The sequence below is a fragment of the Lactuca serriola genome, chromosome 9 (assembly GCF_051521515.1).
Source record: "Lactuca serriola cultivar US96UC23 chromosome 9, Lser_US96UC23_V15, whole genome shotgun sequence".
Classification (NCBI taxonomy): domain Eukaryota; kingdom Viridiplantae; phylum Streptophyta; class Magnoliopsida; order Asterales; family Asteraceae; genus Lactuca; species Lactuca serriola.
This window is the reverse complement of record NC_136416.1, coordinates 168987119-168999476: the sequence shown is the minus strand read 5'-3', so window position 1 is coordinate 168999476 and position 12358 is coordinate 168987119. Positions and strand designations below refer to the sequence as shown.

Sequence of the window (12358 nt, the reverse complement as noted above, 5' to 3'; positions counted from 1 at the left end):
TAAAATCACCAACAAATAACACTTATAGCAACTACTTTTCACACATTTTTGGAAATTCTAACTATTTTATGTATATAAAAAAGTGGGTTTATTTGTTGATTTATCATTTAAGATATTAATTTATAAAAAAGATATTTAGTGTTAATCTGTTTTGTAAAGACAATCTTATTCCATTTAGGCTATATGTTTGACAGAGTAAGCTTAAAAACTAGTTAATAAACTATCTCAAAATTGTAAAATGACATAAAAAAAACATTTAGAAAATTATGTTGTTTTATAAAAAAGAAAATAGAGTTATATTTGAGAATTTTTTGAAAAACTCAAGAACTTTGTTAAAACGTTAGTATGAGTAAGTTATCCTTTTTAAACACTATCTTATAGACCATTATTTGGTTTGCCAATCATAATATCAAAAAACTCAAAAAATAAGTTGAATGTGGCCTATCAAACATAACTTTTTGTATAATTCCTTTGTTTTTTTCTTTTTTGTTTAAAAAGTGTTCGGTTCAAATTCGTGTAATTGTAAGGTGATGTCATAGTACCTTTTAATATGAATTCCAAGGTTCTCAAGAAATCAAATTAGATTTGAATCATTTTTATCTTGTTAGGCTAACTCCAACCATCCACTATATTACACTATTTTTGTGTTCTGAAGGGCAAAAATACTCCAACCAACCTTCAAATTTAACACCATTTTTGTGTTGGTTCAATTTTAACACCAAGTATGAATGCCAAATGAGAGGACCTCTAAAACCTACTATTTTAGAGGTTGATTGGAACTCAATCACTATTTTGGTGCTATATATTCACTATTTTAGCGTTTGTGGTTGGAGAAGCTCTTAAAAAAGTCGATGCATACATTATTGATCTCATATATGTTAAATGACTTAACACTTGAGCAACTTATAAGACACTTAAAATAATTATTAATAACCATTTTACAAATTTATAAACTTTTTGGGTACAATATTTAAAACCTTAAGTTGTGTGTACATATTTTAATTCTCGAATCAAAACAAACCAAGAATCTCAAAAGGGAGGCATTGAGACGCTTATGACCACCATGGAGCCTCACCGGTTCTGAAATCTGTCTCGGTCCATGGAACAAATATCACTTTCCCATCATCAACATCCGCATGAGCAAGTGCCAATGACTGTTCACAAATCAACAAATTATTGCATCAACAACTTGTACCATTTGCATCAAAATTTATACATTACTCATCGCTACTTTCTACTAAAACGTGTATATATCGATCACCCCTAATTATATACTATGCATTGCAAGTTGTGCATTATGCATAAAAACTTGTGCTTAGTTGATCAAAAACTTGTACACTATGCACAACAAGTTGTACTTTGTGCAAGACAACTTTTACTTGCATCAAAAGTTGTGCTTTGTGCCATAAAAATTGTACCTCATGCATCAACACTTGTACATTATGCATTGTATTTCATACGAAAAGAAGAGTGCAACGGATTGTCTTACCAAAGGAGCCGGACCCCTAACAACTTTGCCTTGGTTATTGTATTGGGAACCATGGCACGGGCACATGAACTTGTTCTCTGCTTTGTTCCATGGCACGACACACCCGAGATGTGTGCACACCGCGTTGATTCCGTATGTGGCTAGGGTTCTATCATTCTCCACCACAAGGTACGTCGGGTCTCCCTATAATTTCACATACACTCAAAATCATTTCATTTTCGACAGTTGTATAAATACTGTTTGATAGTTGTTGATTGAGTTAGATCTGATTGACCTAAGAGTCATATCTGAGGCTATAAGACCGAATCGGAAGCTTCTAACATGTTACTTGAATTGGATTGGATCTTGTGTGAATTAGACAAAAATTACAATTTTTTGTCCAACCTTAAAAAATGGAACGAGGACTATGGTAGGTGCAAAAGACGTAAATACCCTCGTTATATATGTTTATTAAAGTAAAAGAAATAGCTAGTAGTACCTTTAGACCTTGAGATAGGGTTCGGTCACCGGGTCCATGGGTTTTTAGCCATTCTGCTACAACGATGTCGTTTCCAAGGGCATCTTTAGCAGCAGTACCACCACCACTACCTCCCGAACTGTTTCATATATAAAAAACTAAGGGATTTAAAACAAAATCAATTTTGATCTTTTTTTAAAATTAATATAATCGGATTTTACAAACCGAAACATAACTGATTATTTAAAGGGTTCGTTTATATATTTTTCACTTGTTGCTAATAACATTATTTAAGAAAACAAGATAATTCTTTATAATTGCTGATGATGGAGTTTTATAGTATATAATTGTAGAAAATGTTATTAGAGTTGATTTACGTTTTAAGTAAAACACTATAACAAAAAGATAGAGAATGTTTTTCGTCATTTTATACTTTTAGTTTTATTAGTCATTAAATAATCAGATTTTATCATAAATTATCTATTTGCTATATCTACGAGGAAGATTCTAGAAAGATAAGCAGAACAAACCCAGGTGGAACGAAGAAGTAGGTGTAGGGAAGCAACATTCCGGTGGATGGAAGACCAATAGCGCCGAGAAGCAACAAGTTCATCAGCTTCCTCTTCTCCATATCTGGAACTCGATCGGCGGGGATACTCGCCGCCTGACACGTCACCTTCATCCCTCTTTCCCTTCCCGCCGATTGGCTTTTCGCAGATTTCGCGATTAGCCCTTGGGCCGGCGAGAACAATCCATTGGTGCCAGATCGCAACTGTCAAAATTCGAATCGGAATCATTAGCAAAACAATCGACGAGATATTATTTGAGGAATGGAATGGAGACTGAAGAGAGTACCTGAGATGAAGTAGCAGGAGAGAGAGTAAAAGCAGCCATTGGAGGAGGATGGAGCAGATTGGAAATGATTATGAAGAAGAGAGAAGATGTAAAAAGGGGGTGAAAGTGGATAAAGGAATGGTGGATGGAGGAGGAGTGTCGCTACACAGCCACATATTTTGAGATATTACATAATTTTTCGAATTTCATGATTTCATGGTGTATACTCATGAATCATACGTGGACTTCTATAATTTGTTTTTGAAAGCTAATAGTTTATTCATGTCTTTTTTGTTTTTTTTTTTTACTATAGTAAACAGTTTTCTAAAGTGACGGACTGTCTCTTTTACTTGTATAGAATATAAAGTATGATTGAATGTTACTAATTTAATGGTACATCTTAATTTAATTAAAATTTATTTTAATACTTATAGTTTTATTTTATATTACTTAACTAGGTATAAGATCCATTTATTACATGGATTAATTAAAACAAATTAAATATAAATATCTTAATATTTAAGAACTTTGGATGTATAAGAAAAATAATGAATTATTAAAATTGATTTTTTATCTTTTAAATTTAAATAAATAAATAAATAAACTAATGAGCTTTAATTTGAAAATTTTGAAATAAGAAGATAAGTCCATTAATAAAATTGATATTCATTTATGATTAAAGTATTATGTAAAATTTATTAAAATAGAAAAAACTCATAAAATGACATGTGGATAAGAAATTAATTTAAAATAACTATAAAATAATATTTGACAAATTAAATAAAAGTGTAACATATTGCAAAAAAAACTTTTATTTATTAGAATAGATTTCAAGGATATCTATATACATATAACCGGTACATGAATGATCATATGTATAATAATGGAATGATTCGTGGAGTGATCTATTTTTTGTAGCCTCCTCTCCGGTGTTGAGTGATACTGTATGAGAGTAGCATCGTATCCAGGAGATCAATGAGGATAAAAGATACATACTAGGAAGTAGGAACTAAATTTTTGGAATAGTTTGAGACTTTTTAATAAAATGCTTACGAAAACTTGTGCTCTAGAAAAGTATCATAATTGTTGGTATATTATTTACCTCTACAAAGATCTTGTTATATTTCATGGTTAAAGTGGTTGACTCTGTGACCATTTGTTAAACGCAATCTTTTGAACGGCTAAATTATTGACAATAAAGGTGTCACATATATAGTTTTCCCTTTATTAGTTTTGTGGAAAGGGATTTGGTTTGAAAATAGATGAAAAGTTAGCTAATAAAATAACGTTTGATAAAAAAAACTATTTGACATTACAATGTAAAATAACATAACAAAACATTAGCAAGAAATAAGCATATTTAAAAAAGTAACTTAAATGATCTCACAATTTATATGCACCAAATACACCATTTATGTTTGAAATCTGATCAAATATTTGACATATGTTAGATAATAATAATTAACGTTGCCAAGATTGGATCATTTTCTACTTTGTAAAACCTACCATAAAAAAATACATTTCTATCCACAAGCTTACCCAAAAATGATCCAAGTATGATGAGGATAAATTTACCTAGGTGGGATGATTGCGAGTTTAACAACTTTGGTTAATATTAATACTAGATTTGGTCATCACCTCCATATTATATGGTTAATGGATGCAACGAAATTCATACTCTATTCCAAAACATAACCTAAAATTCAATTCCTCCATGAGACCAAGCATTATCTTATTTGGACAAGGATTATAGATTGAAAAAACCAAAGGCAATTTGCAAACTTTGAAATTATAAACCAATACTAAACAAAGTATATGATCCCACAACATGGGCATAGACTGAAAATTCAAACATTAACTAAAAAAAAAAAAAAAAAGTCTATTCTACCTTCCATGTTCCAGATTCAAAGAAAAAACCAGGTATGCATGCATGGTTTCTTCTTTCAAGTTTGAATCCTTTCATAGAAATAGAGGTATGCCATGTCTTTTGGAGGGTCTTTAGAAACACCCACTTTATCATCATTAAAAATCACCCATCTTCCTTCTTTGTACACGTGTGCTACATAATGCCCACACTGTGTGTTGCTGCCTATGTGGCTCACTAGCCCAATCAGTCTATATTCTGCACACACACAAATTAAAAATTAAAAAACATAAACTAATTTTTCCTATATGCAACAAAAACATTTAACATCTTAAATAAACTTACTTCCATTTCCATCTGGTAACGTGGGGTCCACAGTAGTAGTTGTGGGTCCACTGCTTGATGTGGCATCCATATCCATGGGCCCAGATGAAGCAGGGGGATTAAAAATCCAATCCGTAGCTTTCTCAATATCACCACCCTGTTAATCAATGAACTATTAAATAAAACAAATATTTTTCCATTTATTTAAAACAAATTGTAAACTTATAACTAAATTAATATTTTTTTTAAATGTGTCGGATATTTACCGATGCCTTTAAAGCCTTCTTAGCTACTTCCTCTTCAAATCCAAATGAAACCAACATAGCAATCTTTGATGGATCAACATCATTGTTTCCCGCCTCTTTCTGAATCGGAGCATCAATATCTGGAAAAAGGGCAAAACGGTAATTATAAAAATACCAAGAGGGTGAAATTGTCAAAAGTAAAAAAGTAAAAACCTGGATCATCCATGTGGGAAAGCAACCAATTCATGGCTTCTTCCACCCCAACATTTGATGTATTAATTGCAGCCTTTTGACAATGCAGATGATTAAATCCCATTCCAGCAAGTTGAGACACAATATCTTCATTTGCTATAACCTTCGTTGACTCTTCCTGTCCTCCAGGACCTATTTTTTATTATTACATCACAATTTTTATTTATTTTTTTCTTTAAAAACAAATTTATATTTTTATGTGTAAAGAAATGATACCATCTTCAGGTAGCAACTCTTCCCCTGGTTGTAAGCCTTTGCTTCTCATGTGGCTAATATCGATGATGTCATCAGCATCTATGTAAACATCTGCAACAACCCAATTCAAATAAATTATCCCCAAAAAAAAAATCAAGAGAGAAAAAGTACATGGATTAAGTTACAAAAATGGTCCCTGTGCTTTCTGATTTATATACATAAATAAATTACAAGGTTTTTCATTAAGGACGAAAATTGAAAAGGGTTTCAGATATGGAATAAACAGGGTGGAAATCAGAAAACACAGGGACCATTTTGTAATTTGCATATATTTATAGTTTTATACCAAGCTTTTTAGGCACCCAACCAGCTTCCATTACAAATTTCCTCATATGGAGCACCAGATAATCAGGGAATGAAGTCAGACCTGCGGTTCTATAAACAAAAAAACAAAAAGTTTATAGTTTTTTATAAATGAAAAACATATTTTTTAAAAAATAATAATAATAATAATAAACTTACTTGATTGCTGTTGTCCTAGTATTTAATGCAGTACTAAAGAAACCTTGAACATCTTCAGGTGAAGAAAAGCTATCCAAACAATCACTTAATGGCACCCTTGGGCGCACTATTTCTTCTGAAGACCTGAAAAATAAAATGTCTTGATGAAAAAAAGGTTGGAATTTTTTTTAAAACAAAAATAAATAAATAAATAATAATAAGAAGAAGAAGAAGAAGAAGAAAAGAACCCAAACTATCTTACAATTTCTCCCCCTTTGCCTCTTTTTGAGCCTTAAATTTCTGAAACTCTTCCAGTTCCTCTGAAGTATTAATTAATAACAAATAGAAGAAATTAAAGGAAATATAGTTTTTGTAAAATTTGTAGTGAAAGGGAGAAAAAAAAAACTCACTTTTGTTAGTAGCTTTATCAAGTGGAATATTCAAGGAAAGAATATAGTCATGCCTTTTGTTGTAAGCAACTTTTCCAGAAGGGCATTGTAATCTCTCTTCAATACCAAATTTGAAGCTTCTAGAAGGATCCAAATTAGGGTTTCCAGAATGAATTCGCTCAACTTGCTCTATCAAATGTAGAAAAAACTCCAGTGCATCCTGTACATCATTTATATATAAAAAAAAAAAAATTATATAATTAACTAAACACAAACATTCTGTTTATAAAAATTAATTATTAAACTTACCTGTTGACGCATGGTTGAAAATTCAGGATGACTGGCTGCAATTACTGCCTTGAACATCCTGGGACGAATCCCTTCTTGTTTCTTAAAAAAAAATAAAAAATTAATTAATTAATTAAAGTTTCATCAAAAGAAATTATAAATCAAGTTAGAAACTTACAGAATTTGGAGATGAGTCCACATCATTATTCTGGAGGATAAACATTTCATGGTTAAAAAGCATATAATAATAAATGTAAAAATTGAAATAAAGTTGAGTTTCAATTTCCAACTCACCTGCACAGCTGGCATGGAATATTTACCAGAAAGCAAACCATTAGCAAGTTTTGTTCTGCCAAAAAAAAATCAAAACCATTTAATATTATTAATTAACATATGATTTTCTTTTTTAATTGTATGTTTGATATAAATATAAATACTTACAACTGCATATTCAAGTCTACAGTTGGATCAGCAGGGGCATTATCAAAGGCCATTTTCAAATTTTGGTTCTTGTAGTATCTGTGTAGTTGAATAATTAATTATGCAAACTTCTCAAAATGTCAATAAAATAAATAAATAAATAAAGTATACAAACCTTGAGCAAAACGAATGAGTTGAGAAAACAACTTGCATAGTTGAAGCCAAATAACAACTGCATGGAATAACATTATAAAACCACAAAACATATGAAAAATGAACGAACTTTTTTATAAAAAAAAAAACAAAATCATTTCAAGAAACAAAAAAATTACCTATTTCCAAGATTCACAAGCCCTGTGTATCCAGGTCCATAAATCGGTTCAACTTCTTGACCACTTTCTTGAATCCGATTCCAGTCAAAGTTTGTATTCTGGTCAAGTTCCTTTTCAGCTGTTGTCATTTCTGTCTGAATTTATTTATTTTTTAAAAAAATAAAAGTCAGATATCATTATCAACATGTATGTCATTATTATTTCTTTTGATTGAAAGATATTTACCTTTTGCAATGAGGAAAAATCAATGCCAAAAAATGCCAAATGTTCAGCCAAAAGAGGATCAGTAACACTTTCATCCTCCGGATAAGAAAAAACATCTGAGCTGCCAAAGTGTCAAACTCATAATTATATTCGAAAAAAAGATAAAAGTTCAAAGGGTAAAATGGTAAAAAAAAACACACACACACACACACAAACAAGCTAGTATTACTATTACCTGCTCCTTCAAGATCAGAAGTTATTGTCCCAAGCTTTACAGCAAGAGGATAATGAGTTTCATTGTAATGATCAATGGCATGATTATTTCCACCACTTCCATCCCATAATTTCCTCCCACATAAAATCATTCCATCACTCAAATTCAACCAAAGATTTTCAGTCTTGTCACACTTTGCACATTTCCATCCAGATGGAGGAACAATGACACCATTTTCTATCTGTTTTAATGTCAATGCATGTTCACTTATTTGCTTCTTATCAGCTGTCCATGATGCAAGTTGTTCCTTCCTTTCAGCACCTTCAGCAATCAAAATTGCATCAACTGCCAATCTTACCTGTATACATTGCAGAAATGGTGATGAAAAAGAACACAGAAATGAAGAAAATGGTAAAAGAGTGAAGGGAAAACACTGAAAACAAGCAAAACCTTTTCAGGCAATTGCACTGATGGAAAAGGGAGAGTTGCATAGTCTGGGAGAATTATTATGTTGTAAGTTTCGTCATATTCAGGTTCTTGGTTATCAAATCCACCATCAACACCTACAAGAATAGGTGAAATCACAATCGATAGAACCAAAATGATTTCAGTAACATTACAGAAGATGTGAGATGAAATACCTATAGCCAAGAGAGTAGGTTTCTTCAAAGGTCTGTCTTCAGGGATTGCTTTCTTTGTTTGTTTTATATGGAGATAAACCGGGTTACCAGTTTTCTCAAAGTTCCAGCCAACGTAATCCTTTCCAAATGCAAGAAACGTGTTCATGTCCACAAACAATCCACCTTCGGATTTCTGAAGCAGGAATATGAGAGAAATAAGGAATCGAAATTACAAACAATCATATCGCATTTGCATTTGAAAATAGTTATGTCTGACATCTAAAATCAAAATGTAGTTCTACCAAAAAATCAACGAGCACATTCTAGGAGTGGATCGTGGAATCGTTCGAGAGGATAAATTACGCACATATACAAGACATGCATACCGTGATTCTAGACCCTAGTAGTAGTAAATTAATCGGATTCCACAACCTAAAATTTTCCCTAAAATTACACGCAAAACCCTATTTCATCCGGCTTTCTTAAACCCCATTTCACATCGCTTCTCATAGACAAACCAAGAAAAGGAAGAAACGGAAAGAATGAACGGAAAAAGGAATACTCACCGGAGTATCGAAACTGATGCAGCATTCCTGCTTGTATATGCGATTGGTAGGCTCCGGAATACGGACCTTTGCCAGATTCATCCGGAGAACTTCCATCTCCTACAATTTCTTTCAAAATGGTGACTCCTACTGTTTAGATGATAGTTCTAATGGATTGAATAAAAGAGAGAAAGAAGAGAAGTCTCTGTATATTCGATGCCCTAGCAATATGGAAGCGACTATGCGCCGAAAAGGGTACCTCTGTGTTTGCGTTTTCTTGGAAAGCAGTCCTTCCTGTTCAATTTCTACACGCCAAAATAAAGTATCAAACTTGTTGGTGTTTTTTTCACTTTAGGCCCCTTATTTGAACATCTTGCACTTCGGACCTTATTATTTTGTTAATATTTTAAGCCACATATGAGTAATGAGTTTATTGAATAAAAAACCTTATATTTTGTTAATTTTTTGGTTTAGACCTAAGAGCATCCATAATGAATTGGTAAATTGAACGAGATGGTAAGTTTAGTTGTCATTCAATGAATGAAATTTTATTAATGTGAGATGTCACTTTAGCATTCAATAGATTTGGAGTTCAATAGTCATTGAACTTTTCAATAGAAAAAAGTAAGTTTTCTAATTCTTGAATAAATACTTTAAACTAGCTTTTGTTATGTTCTATTGAACTTTGTAGAGTTCAATACATTGTAAGAAAAGTTAATAGAATTGTATGAAATATAAAAAATGATATGGCAATACATTGAACTCTATGAAATTCAATGTATTGTGGATGCGCTATATGAGAGTTGGCTAGCCTTTTGTTTTTACCATTTTATTTCTTTTAAGGTATAATTTGGTAAACATTTGCATGTGTGGTGTCAATTGGTGATGTGGATGTTTGTTTGTCATCTTCAACCTAATTTAAATAATGATGCTTTGATTTGTAACTTGATCGCATGCTCATTTTTTCTTCTTCTTTATGGTATCATCATCCAAGTCTACCTTCTAAGCATAATAGAGATCATTTCAACTTATTTTATTCACAATATTTAACACCCCCAAAATTAATAAAAGATATACCCAAAACTTTTCTTATGTTTAAGACTTGGGGCGTACAAACCTAGTATTACCCCAACCAGGCATTATATGTCAATATATCAAAAAAAAAGTTATCTTTCAAGTTTTATCATGACATCTTGAAGTCGGTGCTAATTTTAACACCTGCAACTATGGAAAATAATAACCAAGGTTGTGAAAATCGCTCGACGTTAGCTAATCGGTGGACTGAGGTTAAGGGATTAATCGGCTAGGCGGAGATTAATCGGGGACCATTAATTGCTAATTTGTTAGATTTTAAAAAATTAAATATGACTAAAATCATATAAAAGTTCATGAATATCACTAATATCATAACAAAATAGGTAAATATGATAAATACAACACTAATCATACCTCAAATAGTTTCTGTTGGGATATAACTTCTTCAAGGTGTTAAAATTCCATCGTGTTCTACTGTTTCAGTCATTTTGTATGCATGGATTAATCGCTAGGCGCTCTCTAATCGGTCGAGTAGCGCCTAGGGATTAATCTGAGATTAATCGGGGCCTAATCGGGATTTTTACAACACTGATAATAACCATAGTAAGGTACGTAAAACTTTTTAAGCAAGTAGCATATCTTTTGTAGTATGTAACTTGCAACTACATTAAACTAAGAATATGGTAGCATTTGGTGTTTAATTGATTAAAAACAATTTTGCAAAGAAATATACAAATTAAATTTTTTTAATAATCCTAAAAATCAAATACAATTAGATAAACAATAATCAACAATCATATGATGTTTAAGGATCATACATTGCTACGTGTGACAACCCAAGTTTAATCCGTTATTATGCCCCGTTAATGTTAATGGAATATTCTATTTTATAAAAGTTCCGTTAATTTAGGGACGACAAATAAATAAATATTTTATTTATTTGTGTTTTATGTCAATATCGTCGTAATAAAATAAATAAAAACAAGTAAATTTACATTTCTATTTAATTGGAAAAAGTTATTTTATTTACGACCATTTAACCGGGTAAAAAGTTTAAACCTCATTAAACATAAGTATCGGGTAGACGTATACCGGGTACAACACCCAAGCCTTATATAAAGGAGGGTGGACATCCATAGAAACCTTTTAGCACACTAGACCCACTTTCTCTCTCTACTCTCTCTTCAAGATCGATTTCCACCTCAAAACCGCGAGTTTCCGTCTCCAAAACGTAAGATCTCTTACCCTAACTTGTTCTAGACATCAATTATTGTTGTTTTAACCCGAAAATCGAGCATAAAGGCTGTAAAGGAGGAGTTTACGGTCTAAGAACCTCCTTAGGCCGTAAACCCCTAAAATGTGGTCAAAAATGCCAAATTTCTTCCCCTTAAGCCTAGAAACTAGCTTTGGACTTAACCTAGAAGTGTTTGGACCTTGAATCATCCATTTTTAGGGCTTGAAAGAGGGTTTACGGTCCAAGCACATGCTTAGACCGTAAACACCCTCTAAGCTTGTAAATCAAGCCCAAAACACTTCCAAACCCCATTTAGGCTTAAGATATGACTTAGGGGCATGCTATTTCGGACTTGGAACACCTAAACATACACATTAGAGGGGTAAACTAGAGTTTACGGCCCAAGCATATGATTAGACCGTAAACTCCCCTAAATCATGCCAAATAAGAGTTTAAGTCCCTTAAAGAGCCTTATACCCTCACTAGAACATGTTAGGTTTGAGCCAAAAGCCTTGGAATCAAAGATTGGGGGTGTACAAGAGTTTACTACCGTAAACCATGGGGTTTACGGCCGTAAACTCCCAAGGAGTGGTCTTTGGATCGTAAACTCCAAGGGAGTACACTCTCGGAACCTTAAACACCCCTATAGCCTTGTATATTACCTTAGAACCACTTCTAGAACCACATGAGACTTGAAAACACTCTAAAACACTCCTCCCATGAGTTTACGGCCGTAAACTCAAGGGGGATAAGGTCCCCTAACCGTAAACTCACTTAAGGTGAGTTTTAGGAGAGTAAACTCCATGGTGAGGTCTTATACTCCTTCCTTGCAATCCATTAGCCTTCTAGCACTCAACCATAAGACCTTTAATCACATTAGGATGTCCATATGTGTATAAATTGGGTCTTAACCACT

The 12358-nt window shown here is 32.5% G+C and overlaps 2 protein-coding genes across 2 annotated transcripts; both read right to left on the bottom strand.

Moving 5' to 3' along the window:
• Positions 1 to 903: 903 nt before the first annotated feature.
• On the bottom strand, positions 904 to 2960 carry PETC (photosynthetic electron transfer C). Its single transcript, XM_079018878.1, has 5 exons — positions 2802 to 2960; positions 2477 to 2718; positions 1968 to 2085; positions 1490 to 1672; positions 904 to 1154 (listed from the first exon to the last, which is right to left on the bottom strand). Exons 1-5 carry the CDS (start codon positions 2838 to 2840, stop codon positions 1053 to 1055), a joined length of 684 nt encoding a protein of 227 aa, XP_078875004.1. The 5' UTR covers positions 2841 to 2960; the 3' UTR covers positions 904 to 1052.
• A 1574-nt stretch (positions 2961 to 4534) lies between these two features.
• On the bottom strand, positions 4535 to 9464 carry UBP14 (ubiquitin-specific protease 14). Its single transcript, XM_079019357.1, has 20 exons — positions 9195 to 9464; positions 8650 to 8821; positions 8459 to 8571; positions 8030 to 8366; positions 7816 to 7910; positions 7591 to 7724; positions 7434 to 7490; positions 7280 to 7357; positions 7133 to 7187; positions 7017 to 7046; positions 6860 to 6940; positions 6572 to 6770; positions 6424 to 6481; positions 6183 to 6305; positions 6007 to 6095; positions 5682 to 5771; positions 5427 to 5597; positions 5235 to 5353; positions 4990 to 5125; positions 4535 to 4902 (listed from the first exon to the last, which is right to left on the bottom strand). The coding sequence occupies exons 1-20, from the start codon at positions 9288 to 9290 to the stop codon at positions 4724 to 4726; spliced, it is 2412 nt and encodes an 803-aa protein (XP_078875483.1). The 5' UTR covers positions 9291 to 9464; the 3' UTR covers positions 4535 to 4723.
• Between the last annotated feature and the right edge of the window lie 2894 nt (positions 9465 to 12358).